At 37.9% G+C, this 20952-nt stretch overlaps 1 protein-coding gene across 1 annotated transcript in view; it reads right to left on the bottom strand.

Moving 5' to 3' along the window:
• Nucleotides 1-20952, bottom strand: part of UNC13C (unc-13 homolog C) — a 645800-nt gene that overhangs the window by 381663 nt on the left and 243185 nt on the right. Inside the window, exons 5-6 of the mRNA XM_008953183.6 lie at nucleotides 7275-7353; nucleotides 4696-4767 (exon numbers count right to left, since the gene is read on the bottom strand). Coding sequence (XP_008951431.4) covers nucleotides 4696-4767; nucleotides 7275-7353 — 151 coding nt within the window. The remainder of the gene's footprint in view (nucleotides 1-4695; nucleotides 4768-7274; nucleotides 7354-20952) is intronic.

Below are 20952 nucleotides of genomic sequence, written 5' to 3'. Positions count from 1 at the left end.
AATTGTCTAGACTAACTCAAGAATGAATGCTTAGGGAACATAATCACTATATTAAATAAGTTGATTCAACAGTCAAAAAATTACTCTCAAAATAAGTATCATATTCAGGTGGTTTTGGAGGACAAGTTTCGCCAGTCCTTCAAGATACAGAATTTACTTTATAGAAACCATCCCAGAGAAGGAAGAAAAGGAAATCTTCCCCGCTTATCTTATTAAGCTAGTTTAATAATGATGCCAAAATTGTTCAAGAACACAGAAAAACATAGTCATTTTTACCTTATGATGCAAAGTAGATGCAAAAATATGATATAATTAGTAAACATATAAGAAAATCAAGGACATGAAAGTTTCCATAACTTGCCCTAGGCCCTACAGAAGGTAAATTGTAGAACTGGACCAACATGGATCTCAAGTCAAAGTCCGTGCTTATGAAGAATAACAGAACCAACAGCAATACTTGCAGACAAGAGATAATCTTTACTTTGGTGTCATTATTGCTGGCTTCCATGTCAGTACTTCCTGGAAAGGAAAATTACCCCCAGGTGCAAAGAGGGCAGGGAGGCATTAGACTCAGCATGTATTCTGCAGCCCCGATCACAAGTTCCTGCCCTACTGCGCTGATGGCCACCTGCCATGCCGGCCACTGTATAAAGAGAAAAGGGGGAATGGGAAGGGTTTGACTAAACAAAGAGCTTTCTACATAAGCTATTTCTTTTAATTCTCACAAACTGTGAGGTAACTATTATTACTTTCATTTTATTGATGAAGCAAAGTTATCTCAGGAAGGTGAAGAATACTGAGAAGAAACAAGTAGTCAAAGCTAGTGAGAGGTGGAGTTGAGATTCTAATTCAGGCCCCTTTCACTCCAAAACTTATCCCGGTGGCCTGAAAGTGTTCCTGTTCCTGAGCAGGGGTCTGAAGTACCTGGGTGTGCTGTAAACCTACAGCTCTGGTTGAAGTTGAAGTCTCAGAGAGGTGTTCTGAGCAGTTTTCTCCTTCCATGTTATCTTTCTAGTGTCATACTAGAAATAGGGCTCAGGTTTGATCTCCTGATTACCTCCACATCTACTTCTTGCCAGTCCCTTTCACGAAGTCTGAATCCTAGACAAACTTCCCCTTCCTGAGAATGGACACTTCCTAGAAGCCTGCCAGCCTTAACATGCCCATCAACCCAGACAGAACCAACAGGGCTCTAGGATCCCTCTTATGCTTAGTCATTTTCATTTCTCCCTCTACCTGGTTTCCCATAAACCTCATCCGAGACTATCTTGGTTTCAATGATCTTGCCTACTAGAAGCTTCCATGTGACTTGCAGCAAGAGTGGATACAAAATTAAGTATCTCAATCCCCCTCCCACTGTATGGTAAGCCTCATGAAAGTAGAGATTTTTGGCTGAGTTGTTCGCTACTTTATTTCCAGTCTGAAACAACACCGGACACATAGCAGATAGTCAATAAGCACGTATTGAATTACCGAATGGATATACTTTGATTGCCCCACTGTCAGGTTCACACCTAAGAAATTATCAGTCTGTGAAACTAGCACAGTGATGGATAGCAGAGTGCTAGGAAGACTACTGCTATGGTATTTAGATGCTAGATTGGTTGGTCCTCCCTATGTTACTAAGCTAGATGGAAATTTTCAGAAATCATAATCCTTAACAGCTTATTAAGCTGAGATTCTCAATCAGTCCTAATAGCGCCTCATGGGTAAGGTGGAGTTGGTGATGGTTGGGGGCACTGGCGATGCTTCACCCATGGCCAGCAGAGCGTTAGTGGAGGAGGCAGTGCTAGGTGACCCACTGTCATCCTGCATCAGGCATTAGTGTCTGTTCTGTCCTTGGAAAAGATGACTGAGCTTCAAAGTGTACATTTCTTTAATTAAAATAGAAGTGGTACCATTTGATATTTTCCACATCACCAAGCCATTTCCCTTCACATAAAAGCAAATATTTTATGCTTTTATATCAAGTGTGCCTAGGAAGATTTTCAGCACCAAGGAGTGCAAATTATTTGCTCCAGCATTTATGTTAGTTGCCTGTGTAATGACTGAATGTGACAGCTCGTCAACAGTGACATTTAATATGCCTGTTGTACAGAAGTCATAGTTCATTTACTTTTTGAGGCATGAGTCCCAGGGAAATGGGCTTTACGAATCTGAGACGTAACTGATAGATTCTGTTCATCCATTCAACACCAACACAGAGTTTTTTACTGAGGCCTTCTGAAACTAAAGGAGTAAAGGTGATATTTTTAAGTTGTTGAAAAGCAGATCAATAGCTAATTTAACCTTAAAGCGAGGATATGTTCCCTGTCCAGGACTCAGAAAATACACTAGCATTCCACTAATTTCTATGCTTTCCTGTTAACTTGTCAAATGAATTGGTATTCATAGTTCAAATCAAATACCATGTTTTAAAACATAAGAAAGGAACAGTGTGGGAGTTTATCAATAAAATTCTTCAGCCTTTATTATTTACTCAAAAGAAGACTAGATGCTTTGAGATTCAGCAAGCAATATGCAGCTTTCTCCTACACCAGAGGATGTCTGCTTTGTCTTGTGCCCAAACTATACTCAAAATATTACATGGCATCATAAATCTAACAGATAAGAATAAGGAGGTGGGGGCCATGGTGGCTCACACCTGTAATCCCAGCACTTTGGGAGGCTGAGGTGGAAGAACTGCTTGAGCCCAGGAGTTTGAGACCAGCCTGGGCAACATAGTGAGACCCTGTCTCTAAAAAAAAAATGAAAATATTAGCTGAGTGTGGTAGCATATGCCTTTAGCCTCAACTACCCAGAAGGCAGAGGCCAGAGGATCATGTGAGCTCTGAAGGTTGAGGCTGCAGTGAGCTATGACCCTACCACTGCACTCCAGCTTGGATGACAGAGCCAGACTCTGTCTGCAAAAAATAAATAAATAAAAAGAGTGAAAGAGAGAAGGAAAGAATAATACTCTGAGAATGCAATTACATTTTTTCTCCTGTGGCACAATAGAAAATGTATCAACTTGTTGTAGCCTCCACATAGTCAAACGAATATGTTTTGTTTTACTGATATGTACTGGGTAGGGGAGCTTGCTGATGGAAAAAAAAATGTTAGGAAAGATTGACATTTGGATGAAAGATGACAATGACAGAAAGAAGAAGGAAGGGAATGAGAAATATAGACATAAAAATGGTGTTTAAATGTTAAGTTACAGAAAGTTAAAATGGGTAATATAATATTTGTGGCAGAATTTTTATTCTACAAGAATGACAAAGTTGCTAAAATTGGGGAGGTAGGATATATTAGTCTCCAGGCATAGGGACGGACACAGATAAACTGTCTCAAGTAAATCCTCAGCAGAATGTGCAAGACACAATTACCGGAACAGAACATGCCAGGCACAAAACACAAGAATTTTTTTAAAAAATCCCTTTCACTTGAACTACACCTGAAGCCAATTAAATCAGAGTGGCTGAGAATGAGACCCCATCACTGTATGTTTTAAAGCTCCCTCAAGAGTTCCAGTGAGCCGGATTTAAGAATCCCTGACCTAAATAATTACAGCCTACTTGTATCTTCTTATCAGTGTGGTTCTTTCATTCAATCAGAATTTACAAACATCCACCTCATGCCAGACAGTGTGCTAAGCCATAGTGGTAGAATCATTTAACAAGAACAACAAACAAGTTATAGTGCCACCCTCAAGGATATCAGAGTTTAAAAGAAAAGGTGTACGCAAAATAATCAAAATAATTGTAATAAAAATAATAAAACAGAAGCTTGTATGTATTGCTTATTATAACCTAAGCTATGCTGAATGTTAAGCATGTATCTACTTCCTAATCCTCTCAGTTTCCTTGTCACCTCTCTTTGTAGATGAGAGAACTCAGGCTTGAAGAAGTAACATAACCTGTGGGATATAATAATTCTAATTAAGTGGCACAGATGGGACTCATACCAAGCCAACTTCACTCGTAATCATATGACCCTATGGAGGTCATGAATAAATGCTATAAAAGGGCCGGGTGTGGTGGCTCACACCTGTAATCCCAGCACTTTGGGAGGCCGAGGCAGGCAGATCATGAGATCAAGAGATGGAGACCATCCTGGCCAACATGGTGAAACCCCATCTCTACTAAAAATACAAAAATTAGCTGGGCATGGTGGCAAGCACCTGTAGTCCCAGCTACTAGGGAGGCTGAGGCAGGAGAATTGCTTGAACCCAGGAGGTGGAGGATGCAGTGAGCCGAGATCGTGCCACTGCACTGCAGCCTGCAACAGAGTGAGATTCTGTCTCAAAAAAAAAAAAAAAAAAAAAAAACCTATAAAAGTCCTGAGGAGGAAATTAATCATTCAGCTGGAAGGGCAGGAAGATGGAAGATGTTTGGGGAAAACCTCGTAAAAGAGGCAAAACTTAAACTATGTAAAAAATCAGTAGGACTTTTCCACAGGGAGAATAACAGGGAAGCTATGTTAGAATTCAACAGCATTTGTAAAGATAGGAAGGTTTATAAGTATTTGAGGAGAAGACAATGATTGGCTGAGTCCCTGAGGAAGTTTGTTTGGAGTCAGGCTTTCCTCATGCTCCCAGTTATTTCCCGAACATTGGACTAAACATCACAGATGAGTAGCTCAAGCAGAACAGTTTCTCTCTTGTGATTATGAGCAATATCTCGTTAGATATTATGAGCAATATCTAGTACTTACCAGTTCCTCATTATTTAGGGATGTCCTAATCACCATAGCCAGGGAGAGTCCAGATTTCCGGGCAGCCAGGGTCTAAAACAAACAGAATTATGACTTATTAATACATAGGGAGGTTGACGTGCATATACTGCTCAGCAGAAGGTGAAAATGCAAGAATATCGGCTATCACTGTTCATATTTTAGTTAGTAAGGACCTGCCATTTTGGTAATCAGCCGATTCACCCAGAATATGGACTTATACAATATTAAAACTGGAAAGGTCCCACAACTCATCAAACCCAACCCCTACATTTTATAGATGATGAAACTGAGGTCCAGAAAGGCAAGATGACCAGTCTTAAGATGACCAGCCCCCTCAACCACCTCAGGCTAGCAAGAGGCTTCTCAAACTTTCTTATTCCTCAAGGTGGTTGTGATATATTCATTCAGAATACATAACCTTTGGTAGAGAGCCAGCCTGACTTTGGTGATGGCCCTGAATCATAATTAGTATTAGATGGTTCCTGAGTTGTTCATAGTTCCCTAGAATATTCTTCCATATCTATTCAAGATATTTTTTCTAAGTGTTCATTTAATTTACCGAGAATTGTTATATCCAGATTCATTTTCTTCACTCGATGCTGGTAACTTGAGTGATCTTAAATAAGAGTCAAGTCCCTTTAGTTTCCTCACCACATAAAATAGTACCATAACCACCACTATCTATTCCTACCCAAAATATATGAAATACAAGAAACTCAGCAGTGCTATGGAGAACGTTGGAAATCAGAAGCTCCATATGGGAACAGTAAAACTGTTATCCCATTAGGAGCAAAGGGATGTCATTGTGGAATAATGCATTCTTGATCACCTGAGACCCATCTGGTCATATACATATCTCCTCAGCATTACAAAGTCATTAACTCAAATAAAATTCAGCACACACCTGAGTAAGAATGTCACTCTCCACTCATCTCCACATTTACCTTGAAGACTTACTTCCAAGAGTTTACCCAAGAAAATGTTTCATCTTTGAAAAATATATTCCCTAAAACCACACTTGTATCCTATTTTGGTCTGTGTTTGCACCTGTTGCATACATAATTTTCTCTTTCAGAATTGAACCAGAGGTTAAATTCTTGCAGAACAAACTTCTTATTCTTGTATGTCTGTCTTTTCATTTCTCCATTCTTGCCATTTTTTACCCCATGAGTAAGTGCAGTTTATGTTTGAGAAGACTGCAAAATATTAATTAAATAAATAGCAAAGCACTTACCATGGCCTGAAGATTCCAGAAGTGAGAGGAAACAAAGTGTAAATAATTAGATACATGAAAGGTAGGAAAAGAGTATAACAATGTTAAATTAGCCTAACACTTTACAATTATTTCCACATAGTGACGACAGAAATCTGAACTAAATGTACTGACATGTTATACTTTCCAGTGTAAGATCTTTTCAGTCAGGATCATATTTTAAAACTAAAGTGGTGGCCTTCAGATGAAGGCTTTCTTAGCAAAATTAAAAATTACTGATGTAAAAAGTTATGTACATTGTTGCTGAAAGAAAATTTACTTTTTATGGGGGAAAATATATTTTTCATATCACATATAATATTAAAAATATGCCTATAAAATGTGAAGATATTTTGGATGATAGAAGAGACACTTTTTCACGATGATTTTTTTTTACAATCTAATGCAGGCCATGGTCAATTTTTTGCATTTATCAAGGTGGCCGCAGCATATTTCAATATAGGAAACAGATTTATTCAGAGTCATGATCAGAAGTAATAATGATGTTAATAACTTGAAAACCTTGGTTTTCTCTTCTTTTTTATTATTTTTATTTTTATTTTTGAGATGGAGTCTCGCTCTGTCACCCAGGCTGGAGTGCAGTGGCGCAATCTCCGCTCACTGCAAGCTCCGCCTCCCGGGTTCACGCCATTCTCCTGCCTCAGCCTCCAGAGTAGCTGGGACTACAGGTGCCCACCACCACTCCAGTTAATTTTTTGTATTTTTAGTAGAGACGGGGTTTCACCATGTTAGCCAGGATGGTCTTGATCTCCTGACCTCATGATCCGCCCGCCTCGGCCTCCCAAAGTGAACCATCATTTTCTTTAAATAGAAGAGCTTATTAATTTAGCTAGAACTGACTTTAATATAATAAAATGAAGAGTTGATTAATGTTATCTGCTTGCTGTATAAAGTATTCAGGTCCACTGTGTTAAGGTGAAGAAGTTTAAATAAAGCCTCAAGCATTGTGAATTAAACTTCTGGTCATTCATAACACTAAACACATCAAAGCCTATTCACTTGCTTGGCATGCTGTGTGATTTCTTTTTGCTCCAATTATTAGGGTCATAGTCACTTAATTGTAATTTCCACTTATATCAAAAGCTATCAAAGGTTTAAGTTATCTCCTCCATCTAATAGATTTTAAAGAAATAATAATAAATATAACAGCAGGTAGCATCTGGCCTCATATATTTTTATTCCATGAAATATTTACAGGCTAGACAGTGAATGAGAAGGACATTACATTTTAGTAAGGAAAAAAACCACACATGCAATCGAAGAGAATTAAACAGTTGTAACTTACCACATCTCGGACAATAGGCAAAGTTTTTTTTCTGCGAAGATCCGGCATGCTGTCAATACCATAAAGTCCACCTCCAGCCCTGAAAGAGAAAATAAAACCAATAATTGCAATGGGTAAAATGACTTCTTGTAAGAAAAACATCCACCGTTCATGGTATAAAGTCTGTGAAAAAGATGAAATGGATACCATAGTTTTCAAATGATTCACAAAGCTGCAAAGATACAAGCTTCTAGGACTTTGTTGAGTGAGGAAAAAAGACTGTAGCTACCACATTGCTGACCACTCATCTTCTTGGATAGTTGAAAATTTAAGCTATACATGGCCTGGATGGACACACTGTTTTCTGTTAGTATCACAGACAAAAGAATCCAAGTAAGATCTGTGGAACTTCTTACCTCCAGGAGGAAACAGAAGCAAACCATTTTTGGTGCAAGTTTGGTCTGGCTGTGGTGCTAAATAAATTACCTTCATTATAAAAATACCAGTTATTTTGTGCTTCTGCTTCACAAATTAAACTCCAGAATAATGTCTCAAGGAGTCATGGACATATTTAAGATATTGGTAATTACCCTTATACCACAAGTTCCCCTTATCTGAATTCATCCTACAGGTAAATGCACAGAATTAAAATAAGTAGTTGTAGAACGATGTTTATTGCATTTTTAAATAATAGCAATAAAAGCTAGGTTATTTACATGTTCATCAATAGCATATTGATTAAATGAATCAATGGGAAGAATAATTAAAGTGAAACAGGTAAATATATGTGTGCATACATAAAAAATACCCATAAGATGTTTAGTGAAAAAGCAAGTTCGCATATTAGTAAGTTTAGTATACTCCCATATATATATATATATGTACTGACATGGGAGTGTACTAAACTTATGTATATATGTTTATGAACGCACAGAAAATATCTAGAAAAATAATCATGAAATTGATAACTGTAGTTACCTCTGTGGAGTGAAAATGGGTGAGAGAAAGAGAAAACTCCCTGTTATAAACTTGGTAATGTTCAATTTTTAAATAAGCATGTATTATTTTGCAATTAAAAGAATTTTCTAAGAGGTATTAACATTTGTTTCTCTAGAATGAGTTTGATACATTGAATTTGACTTTTTATTGCATTAAATCCAGTCATTTAATATAACCAACAAGATGCTAATATTACTGATGATAGCTTCTCCTTATGCTTACTTGAACTACAAAACCCCTTGCTGACCTCTTGCCCATGGTCAGCTTATTCACCATGAACAACACATTTCATGCCCCTCGGTGATAGCTAGGCATCTCTGTCATTGCAACAGGCTACAAAGGCTAATGACAGATTAATAATAGCATTTTATAGTCCAGTTTTCCGTCAGCAGAGAGATGGCCTCTATGTTCTTGCTGCTTAGCTTAATATAAGGAAACTTAGTCTTAATGGATTTTTCTTAGTCGTCATGAGCCTAACTCCAACACTTCTTCAGTTATCCACTACTACTAACACGGTACTACTAACAAGTAACTAAATGTGTCATAAAATTCATGTCAATAGAAATGAAAACAAAGTAGTAATAAAGATAAAATGAATTAATAAATGCATAGTAATGATGCCATAACATGTATTTGGAAGTGAGGATCAAATGCAGTGAGTGTGAAATATTAAAACCATTGCAAATGTGTAAGAAAGATGTCAAGGATGAGCAAATTATTTTCAGAGTCGTGCACTTCAACTAAATGTCCCCCTTAATTTTGATCATAAAGAAATAGAATACGTGTGAAGCAGAGGTCAAGAAAGATGGAAGAAAAGAGAGAAGAAAAGAACTGAAGAGAATGTGTTCAGGGAGAAAGGTGGCATTTAAAAGACCCCTTTCTCTACTAATTCTATGATAAAATAGCTAATATGATTCCCTCATTGCCCAGAATAATGACAATTAGCACTCTCTAGGTTAAGGGCTGTGCTAGTCACAGTGAGTCAAAGTTTGAGAATGTACATCACAAGAAAGAATCATTGGTGACATACTCTTTTGAATGTCAAGAGACTGCGGAGTAGAAAAGGGAAAAGAATGATAAACTTTTTTTCTTAAGCCCCACCTTCAGAATACACAGCACTACTCCATCAGTAACTTCTTGCTTCCCTCCTGTCATCTTTCCATATTCCTTCCCACCCCCTGCCAATTCATACTTGACCCTTCCACATTCAAAACATCAAATACATGGAAAAAGGCTAAGTGAATGGGTATCTAGAAGGATTCTTCCAGTTTCATGTGCTCTAATATTAGGCTGTCATTCCAAGTAGTTTCTACTTTCTCTCCTCTGTGAACAGTATCAATAATGAACTAAAACATGCATGAATAAATATTTTCCCATTACAGTACCTATTAATCATGTTAACTATAAACCTTCAAGTATTTTGAAATGTTTTGACTTCCTAATAATGCAACTTTCATAGCTATGTAAAGAAACACATTCAATTCAGATGATGGTTGAGAAACTGATTTATAAACTGCAAAGTGTTATATAAATGAGTTGTGAATTTTCTTTTATCATAATCATTATTTCTTTTATGGTTTCCTTTCCATGAAACTTAATTCAAATTTTCAAAGTACACCCAGAATCTTGAATCAAACGTATTTACCCACAAATTTGGGAATCAGTTATAAGCGTGTGCATTATTGGGCCTGACACTTCACTCCTATGCTTATCTCATCAGAGCAGAGATATCCAAGGACCTAGGACAAATATGAGCACTGCAGAATAACAAGCCCAAGTGAGCAGACATGTATCCAAAATTCATCTCTGCCTCTTTTGAGTTTGCCACTGAATTTCACTGAACTTACATTTTATAATTTGGAAAATTGCAAGACAATGAAAACACTTTCTCAACCTTCACAGATAGCCTCAAAACATAGCCTTCTCAGGTTATGTTTCCTTATACTTTTATATTTTCATCATTACTACAAGAAACTTTGATAAGCCTATCCATCAAGTAATAATATAAAATTTTATCATAAACCATGACTTCGAAAAAAGTCTACCTTACTGACCTCACCTCATGAATAGAGAAGCACTTGATAAATATAGATAAGGTCTACATAAATGCAAACTATTTTTGTAATATTTATTGGGAGGCTTCTTACCAGGAGCGATCTTGGAGAGATTAAGTAACACAAACTAGTAAATAGTAGAAATATTCATATATAAATAAATCATTTACTTTCTAGGCAAGATGTTAAGTTCATGCACCATAGTTAAAATCCAGAAGAAACTGTCTAGACTTGATGAAAAAGAAGTCAGATGAAGTTATCAGAACAGACCATAGCAGACAAGTAACTCTAAAGGTAAGGTCTGATAAGAAAAGAAGCTGTTTCATTTCAGCCCTTTTAGGTATAGTTGATTGTTTTAAGATGTCATTGACTGTAGACAGAAAACTCACTAAGGATAACTAATTTTTTTTGGTGCTTATTAGGTGACAGATATAATGCTAATATTTGTACCCAACATTTACAGAGTGCTTATTATTCTAAACACTTTACTTACGTTAACTCATTTTATTTTTTTAAATCTTATGAGGTATAGGTACAATTATTTCTCTCATTTTATAAATAAGAAAATGAAGACATAGAATCCTTCAAAATCATACCCAAGGTCATTATTAAGATCTGAAATGGCAGTGCCAAGGTTTGAGCCCACAGTTTATGACTTACCATGCTCCACTGCTTATCTGATTGGGATATCCTATATCTCTCAAACTCATATGAACTGAGGTCTACAATTAATATTATTTTGTATTTAATGAAACTAATATATTGCAGAGATTGATTTCCACTGCAGGATCATTTTACCTCAGACTTAATGTTCTTAATAATCAATAAGCATTTTGCTAAGAAGAAATAAGACACATGTACCAGTTGATCCAGGGATGTTGCCATCATTTGGATATTTTTTCAATGTATTTCAGGAAGGTATTATCTTCAGATCACAATCCTGTTTCATTGTACAAAATACCCTCAGTCTTCCTCAAATGACCCCTGCCCAAGTATTCAAGTGTTCTTCTTAGGAAAAAAGACATATTAGACTATAGGCATTACAGACAGGATAAAAAACTGAAGACATCGATGGAAGTAGTTGGAAAGTCAATGGCCACATAAAATGACAAAATGGATATTATTTTAAAGTCTAAATCAAGCATGCTCAAATTCAATGTCAGCTCTATTACAAAGTTTTTATTAATATTTTAATTAACATCATAACTATACACATTTATGGGGTACAATGTGATGTTTTGAAATAGGTATGCAATGTGGGCTGATTAAATCAAGTTAATTAACATACTTGTCACCTCACTTATTTTTTGTAGCGAGACCTTTAAAATATACACTCTTAGCCAACATACCTTAAATATTTTCAGTGGTTTTCTTTTGTTTCTCAGTTCTTTCCATAATGATATTAAAATGAGTTTACTGAATTTAATAAAATCTGAGATGTACAGTATATTGCTATGTGCCTTGACTCAGGTTCAGTTAATTGTCTTGTTATAAAATAAATGCAAAATAGAGTATACAAATTACATATGTTCTGTAATTTTAAGACACTTCATATTTAGATAAAGAAAATAAAAGTTGATTTTACTGATTAAGTAGAGATTAATTATTATTTTCACTCAAAATTGACTGATAACATATTGAATGTATACAGATTGCAAAAGAAATTTGAGAAGACACCAGGAAAATATCATGTGAAAACTATCAAGCAGGATATAAAAAAATACACAATACAACTAATTATTAGTGAAATGCAAAATTAAACCACAATGAAATATCACCTCACAAGTGATACAAGAGTTATCATGAAAATAATAAAAGATAACAAGTGTTGGTGATGCTCTGGAGAAAAAGGGACCTTTGCACATTGTTGTTGGGAATGTAAATTAATACAGCCATTGTGGAAAACGAGGTGTAGATTCCTCAAATAAGTAAAAAACAGAACTACCATATAATTCATTACTCCTACTAATGGGTGTATATTAACATAAAATGAAATCAATATGTTGAAAAAATATGTTCACTCCTATATTTATTGCCACATTATTCACAATATAGCCAGGGTATGAAATCAACCTAAGTGTCTATCAGTGGATTAATGCATAAAGAAAATGTGGTATATATACACAATAGAATACTAGTCAGTCTTAAAAAAAAATCCTACAATTTGTGACAATGGATGAACCTGAAGGACATTATGTTAAGTGAAATAAGCCATCCATAGAAACACAAATACCACATGATCCTGATGACATGTGCAACCTAAAAATGTTGATCTCAGAACTAGGGAATAGAGTGGTAGTTACAAGAGGTGGATGGCAGGGAAGGGGAGGTTAGGGAGATATTGGTCAAAAGATACAGAAAATTAGTTACACAGGAGGAGTAAGTTTAAGAGATCTATTGTAAATAGGGTGAATATAGTTCATAACAATATACTGTATTCTGGAAAAATGCTAATGGAGTGGATGTTAAGTGTACTCACCCCATAAATATAACTATGTGAGGTAACACATATGTTAATCAGCTAGATTTTGCCATTTCACAATGTAAATGAACTTCAAAATATAAAGCTGTACATGATAAATACGTACAATTATTCCAATCACTTAAAAATAATAATAAACAAATGGTAAGGTGATTGAAAATAAAAAGACTCAGCTTTCAAGGAAGTGGAGCAGCATGGCTGAATAGAAGCCTCTAGCAATCATCTTCTCCACAGGAACACCAAACTGAACAAACATCCACCAAAAAACACCTTCATAAGAACCAAAAATCAGGTGAGCAATTATAATACTTGGTTTTAACTTCATATCACTAAAAGAGGCACTGGAGAGAATCGGAATGACAGCATATAATTACTGATGCCACCCCTCACCGATCCCTTGGCAGTGACCACATGGCATGGAAAGAGAATCTGGGTGCTTGAGGGAGAGAGAATGCAGTAATTGCAGGACTTTGCATTGGAACATTGGAACTCAATGCTGTCCTGTCACAGCAGAAAGAAACAACAGGCAGAACTCAGCCAGTGCCCACAGAAGGAGCATTTACACCAGCCCTAGCAAGTGGGGACTAGCCCATCCCAGCAGTTGGATCCTGAGTTCTGATAAGCCTCACCACTAAAAGGCTACAATGCTGTTGGGTCCTAAATAAACTTGAGAGGTAGTCTAGGTACAAGGACTGAAAATCCTCGTGCTGTGCTATGCTTAGAGCCAGTGGACTTGGGCAAATGAACTAGAGATACACCATCTAGGTGGCTCAGGGAGACTTTGTACCACCCATTTCCTCAACCCCAGGCAGCACAGCTCACAGGTCTGGGATAGACACTTTCCCTCTGCTTGAGGAAAGGAGGGGAGAGGGAAGAGCAAGAGGACTTTGTCTTGCAACTTGGAACCCAGCACAGCCATAGTAGAATAAGGAGTCAGAGTTCTGAGACTCCCATTCCAGGCCATGGCTCTTAGACAACAGTTCTAGGCACACCCTAGGCCAGAAGGGAACCTGCTGCCTTGAAGGGAAGAATCCAGTCCTGGCAGGATTCATTACCTGCTGACTAAAATACCCTAGGTCCCTGAAAAATCAGGAGCCGTAGCCAGGTAGTACTCGCCATGGGCCTTGGGTGAGACTCAGAGACATGCTGGCTTTGGTGTAACCAAGCACATTCCCAGCTGTGATGGCAATGGGGAGGGACCCATTCTGCTTGAGAAACGGAGAGAAAAGGGTGAAGGAGATTTTGTCTTGCAGCTTAGGTACCAGCTTGGCCACAGTGGGGTACAGCACCCAGAGTTCTTGGGGTCCCTGATTCCATGCCTTGGCTTTTGGACAGCATTTCTGGACCTTCCCTGGGCCAGATGGGAGCACATTGCTTTGAAAAAAGAACTCCAGGCTTGGCAGTATTCACCACAAGCTGACGAAAGAGGTCTTGGGCCTTGAATGAACGTTGACTGTAGCCAGGCAGTACTCACTATGGGCCTAGGGCAGTGGTGACTATGGGGAGAGACACCTCTTCTTATATGGAAAGGAGATGGAAAGTGAGTAGGACTTTGTAGCACGGTTGAGGTACCAGCTCAGCTGCAGGAGAATAGAGCACCAGGTAGATTCCTAAAGTTTCTGACTTCAGACTCCAGCTCCTGGATGGCATCTCTGGACCCACCAGCGATGAGAGCGAACTCACTATCCTGAAGGGAAGGACACAAGCCTGGCTGGCCTTACCACCTGCTTATTGTGGAGCGTCAGGGCCTTAAGTGAACATAGGTGGTAGCCAGTCAGTGGTTGACAGGCCTTGGGCAAGACCCAGTACTATACCGGCTTCAAGACTGACCCAGCACATTACCAGTGGTAGTCTGGACACAGCTGTACTCACCTAGCTGTGGTGCTGGACATGGGCATCCCTGAGCTCTTGGGGGCCCGGGAAGCCCCCTTGTCCCCACAGGTTTGGAAGTGCATGATCTCACTCCCTGGCCTCTACCCACTCCTGGTGCCTGGAAAATTCTCACTCTGGGCCACTTTTGGAACAAGGTTGAAGCCAAGCCTGGAATGCTGTCATGACTTGGCTGGTGTGTGTGCACTCAGGGAAGTCCTGACACACTACCCCCCTGCCCCCTCGGTCTCCCTCTGAAGATTTAGGCACCAAAGAGCTCAGGGAGGGAGGGAGGGGGTGCTGCAGGTGGCTCAGCATGGGCTGGCAGGTGCCCCTTGGCACAAGCAGCCTGGGTGCCATGAATGGTACGTTGATGGCAGCAGGCAGGCTCCAGGGTGGAAAGGGTTGGGTCTGTGGTGAAACCCCACCTTCAAGCGAGGGATGGCTTGAAGCCTGGGGACTGGGCTGCCATTTCTGGGTGGAGTCCACAGCCAGGAGTGAGAACTTATGGTGCTTTTTCCAGGCCCGCCCGTGGCCATCCATGGACCGATCAGCACACACTTCCTCCCTTCTGAGCCCATAAAAACCTGAACTCAGCCAGACTTAAACAGAAATAAGAACGATCTGCCTGAGGAAAGGAGCTACCCACTTTGGGTCTCCTGAAAACTATTCTGCCACTCCATGAAGCTCTTCTCTGCTCACCCTCCAGCTGTTTGCGTGCCTCATTCTTCCTGGACAAAGTATAAGAACTCAGGACCCACTGAATGGTGAGACTAAAAGAGTTGTAACATAAACAGGGCTGAAACATGCCCCCCACTCTTCCCTGCTTGCCACGCTGTGGGTAATGAGAAGGAGAAGAGCTGCTGCCCTCCAGGATCCCAGATCTAAGGTCTCCCTGAGCCAGGGGTCTGACACACTTTAAGGAGTTCTGCAGTTTCTGATGTCTCCAAGCTTCCAGGCACCACCATGATCCCTCTGTCCAGACACAGGTGCCTACAGCGCAAGCCACATGGAGTACATCTGGTCCAGCTGCACCTTCTCACAGAGCCAACATGTGTGCTGGTGCCTGGAGCTGCCTGCCCTGCCTCAGCGGCCAGCCTCAGCTTGGTTTTACACTGTGGCTGGACCCCAGGCTTGCTCTCCAACACACCCCTTGCCACTCTGCACCTGGCTTGTCCTTGGCTGGTGTAGGATCTGGGCCAGTGGCGTAAGCCAAGCACAGTTGGCTGGGGCAAGTGGATGGAACAAGGTAAGTGGTCATAAGCAATACTCAAGCAGAAGGTCCTGGTGGCAACAGAGGTTTCCAGCTAGCAAATTGACACTCCAAGGATCCTGTGACACTACAAATCAATAAAAGCCCAGGATCAGATGGATTTACAGCTGAATTCTACCAGAGGTACAGAAAAGAGGTGGTACCATTTCTTCTGAAACTACTCCAAGCAATTGAAAAGGATGGACTCATCCCTATCTCATTTTATGAGGCCACTCTCATCCTGATACCAGAACCTAGAAGAGAAATGACAAAAAATGAAAACTTCAGGTCAATATCTCTGATGAGCGTTGATGCAAAAATCCTCAATAAAATGCTGGCACTGAATCCAGCAGCACACAAAAAGCTTACCCATGACAATCAACTTGGCTTCATCCTGAGATGCAAAGTTGGTTTAACATACACAAATCAATAAATGTAATTTACCAAATAAACAGAACTAAAAACAAAAACCATGTGCTTATCTCAACAGATGCAAAAAGGCCTTCAATCAAATTCAACATCTCTTCATGTTAAAAACTCTCAATAAACTAGGTATTGAAGGAACATACCTCAAAATAATAAGAGCCATTTATGACAAACCCACAGCCAAAATTATACTGAATGGGCAAAAGCTGGAAGCATTTGCTTTGAAAACTGGCACAAGACAAGGAAGCCCTCTCTTACCACTCCTATTCAACATAGTATTGGAAGTTCTGGCCAGGGCAATCAGGCAAGAGAAAGAAATAAAGGTATTCAAATGGGAAGACAAGAAGTCAAACTGCCTTTGTTGGCAGATGACATAATCCTGTATCTAAAAAACCCATCTTGTCAGCCCAAAAGCTTCTTAAGCTGATAAGCAACTTCAGCAAATTCTCAGGATGCAAAATCAGCGTGCAAAAATCACAAGCATTCCTTTACACCAATGACAGACAAGCAGAGAACCAATTCATGAGTGAACTCTCATTCACATTTGCTACGAAGAGAATAAAATACCCAGGAATACAGCTAACAAGGAGTGAAGGGCCTCTTCAAGGAGAACTACAAACCACCACTCAAGGAAATCAGAGAGGACACAAACAAATGGAACAACATTCCATGCTCATGGATAGAAAGAATGAATATTGTGAAAATGGGCATACTGCCCAAAGTAATTTATATATTCAATTCTATTTTCATTAAACTGTCTTTGACATTCTTCGCAGAATTAGCAAAAGCTATTTTAACGTTTATATGGAACCAAAAAAGAGCCCAAATAGCCAAGACTATCCTAAGCGAAAAGAACAAAGCTGGAGGCATCATGCTAACCAGCTTCGAACTATACTACAAGGCTATAGTAACTAAAACAGCATGGTACTAGTTAAAAAAAAAAAAGACAGAGAACTCAGAAATAAGACTGCACATCTACAACCATCTAATCTTCAACAAATAATGCAAAAGATCAATGAAAAAAGCTATTTTATTGAAAAGATAAACAAAACTTACAACCTTTAGCCAAGCTAAATAAGAAAAAAAAAAAGAAGACACAAGTAAAACCAGAGGTGAAAAGGGAAATATTGCAAACAATACTACAGATAATCAAAGGATCATTGGAGGCTACTATGAGCAACTATATGCCAATAAATTGGAAAACCTAGAAGAAATTAATAAATTACTAAACACATAAAACCTACAAAAATTAAACCAGGAAGAGATTCAAGACCTGAACAGACCAATAACAAGTAGTGAGATTGAAGCTGCAATAAAGTGCCTCTGAGCATAGAAAAGCCTGGGACCTGATGACTTCATTGTTAAATTTTGGAAAACATTTTAAAAAGAACTAATACCAATCTTATTCTAACTACTCTGAGAAATAATGTAGGAGAAGTGAATACTTCTAGACTCATTCTATAACACCAGTATTACCCTGATACCAAAGCCAAAGACACATGAACAAAAAAAGAAAGTAAGAAAGCCACAGGCCAATATCCCTGATGAACACTAATTTGATGCAAATATCCTTAACAAAATACTAGCAAACCGAATTCAACAACATATAGAAAAGATCATTGATCATAACCAAAGATGATTTATCTCAGGGACACAAGGATTGTTCATCATACCCAAATCAGTCAATGTGATACATCACATCAACAGAATAAAGGACAAAAACCATATGACCATTTCAACTGATATTGAAAAAGCATTTGATGACATTCAATATTCCTTCATTATAAAAGCCTTCAAATTCCCAGAAAGAACATACCTTAACACATTAAAAGTGCCAAAAATACAACAGACACACAGCTAGTAACATAGTGAATGGGGAAAAACTGAAAACCTTTCCTTTAAGATCAGTAGCACCACAAGGATGCCCACTGTCACCACGGTTATTCAACATAGTACTGGAAGTCCTAGCTGGAGTAATCAGACAAAAGATATAAAGTGCAACTAAACTGGAAAGGAAGAAGTCAAATTATCTTCGTTTGCACATGACACGATCTTATATTTGGAAAAACCTAAAGACTCCACCAAAAAACTGTTAGAATTGATCAACAAATTTAGTAAAGTTGCAGGATACAAAATCAACATACAAACATCAGTAGCATTTTTATATGCCATCAGCAAACAATATGAAAACAAAATCAAGAAAGTAACCTCATTTACAATAGTTACAAATAAAATAAAACCCTACAAATTAACTTAATCAAATAAGTGAAAGATCTTTATAATGAAAACTACAAAACATTGATGCAAGAAATTGAAGAGAACACCAAAAAACAGAAAAATATTCCATGTTCATAGACTGGAGGAATTAATATTGTTAAAATGCCCATACTACCTACCCAAAGCTATCTACAGATTTAATACAATCCCTATCAAAATACTAATGCCCTTCTTCACAGAAAAAGAATAAAAAATCCTAAAATTTAAATGGAATTGCAAAGGACTCAGGATAAGCAAAGCTATCCTGAGCAAAAACAAAAACAAAAACAAAACATACAAACAACAAAAAAACACAAAACTTAAAGAATCACCTTACCTGACTTCCAATTATTCTACAGAGCTACAGTAACCAAAATAGCATGGCACTGGCCTAAAAACAGACACACAGACCAATGAAACAGAATAGAGAACACAGAAACAAATCCATACATCAACAGTGAATTCATTTTCAACAAATGTGCCAAAAAACACATTGGGAAATGATAGTCCTCTTCAATAAATGGTGCTAGAAAAACTAGATATCCATAAACAGAAGAATAAAACTAGACTCCTATCCCTCACCGTATACGAAAATCAAATAAAAATGGATTAAAGACTTAAATCTAAGACCAGAAGCTATAAAACTACTAGAAGAAAACGTGGGAAACTCTCAAGGACATTGGTCTGGGCAAAGATTTCTTGAGTAATATCCCATAAGTACAGGCAACCAAAGCAAAAATGAACAAATGGGATCACATCAACTTTAAAAGCTTCTGCACAGCAAAGGAAACAATCAACAACGTGAAGAGACAACCCACATAATGGGAGAAAATATTTGCAAACTATCCATGTGACAAGAGATTAATAACCAGAATATACATACGGAGCCCAAACAACTCTATAGAAAAAAATCTAATAATCTGATTAAAAATGGGCAAAATATCTGAATAGACATTTCTCAATGAAGACATACAAATGGCAAGAAGGTATATGAAAATGTGCTCAAACATCACTGTTTATCAGAGAAATGCAAATCAAAATTACAATGTGATATCACCTCAACCCAGTAAAAAATGGCTTTTATCCAAATACCTGGCAAAATGAATGCTGGCAAGGATATAGAGAGAAGGGAATCCTTGTTCACTGATGGTGGGATTGTAAATTAGCACAAGCACTATGGAGATCAGTTTGGAGGTTCCTCAAAAACTGAAAATAGAACTACCATATGACCCAGCAATCTCACTGCTAGGTGTATACCCAAAGGAAAGGAAATCAGTATACTGAAGAGATACCTGCTCTCTCATGTTTATTGCAGCACTGTTCACAATAGCCAAGACTTAGGAGCAACCTAAATGTCCATCATCAGATGAATAAAGAAAATGTGTACCTATACACAATGAAGTACTATTCAGCCATAAAAACAAATGAGATATTGTCATTTGCAACAACATAGATGGAACTGGAGGTCATTCTTTTACGTGAAATAAACCAGGCACAGAAAGACAAACTGCATACGCTCACTTACTGGTAGGAGCTAAAAATCAAAACAATTGTACTCATGGAGACAGGGAATATAATGATGGTTATCAGAGGCTGGGAAGGGTAGGGGTGGGTGGAGGAGGGTTGGGGGAATGGTTAATGGGTACAAAAATATAATGGATAGAATGGATAAAATCTTGTATTTCATAGTACTACAGTCAACAATAATTTATTGTACCTTTAAAAATAACTAATATAGTATGATCGAATTGTTTGTAACACAAAGAAAGCATACATTCTTGAGTTGATGGATATCCCATTTACCCTGATGTGATTATTATGCATTGTATGCCTGTATCAAAATATGTCATGTATCTTGTGAATATCTATACCTACTATGTACTCCCAAAAATTTAAAATTTAAAATAAAACAAAAAATCCCAAAAAACTATCAAGCAAATTTTTCAAATAAAAATCTTTCTGATTTTGGGACAACAGTTTGCCATTCCACAAGAGGACAGTTGATAGTTATTTAGCTAATATTCACAGACTTGCTATTTTCTATTACAAATCAGAAAATTTGTAGACTCTGTATCTGAAGGAGTTCTTGAATTAATTGAAGACTGTGGGTCTGAGAAAATGCAGTGTTTCTGTTTATTTCTGTGTTGCCAAAACAATTGTTCGATAGGGCTATGCGATTAATCTTTTTTTTTTTTTTAGCATTATGGAACATTAAAGCAAGGTAAAAGATAACCAATCATTCTAAATCCCTCTTCTTTAATACAACTCTAGTCTGTTAGACTTTTACAAACAACTCTTTTTATTTAGTTAGTTATTTGATGATAACCTATGAAAACCTATTTGCATTTTTGCCTAACATTA

Source organism: Pan paniscus, chromosome 16 (genome assembly GCF_029289425.2).
Source record: "Pan paniscus chromosome 16, NHGRI_mPanPan1-v2.0_pri, whole genome shotgun sequence".
Lineage (NCBI taxonomy): Eukaryota > Metazoa > Chordata > Mammalia > Primates > Hominidae > Pan > Pan paniscus.
This window is presented reverse-complemented; position numbering and strand designations above follow the sequence as displayed.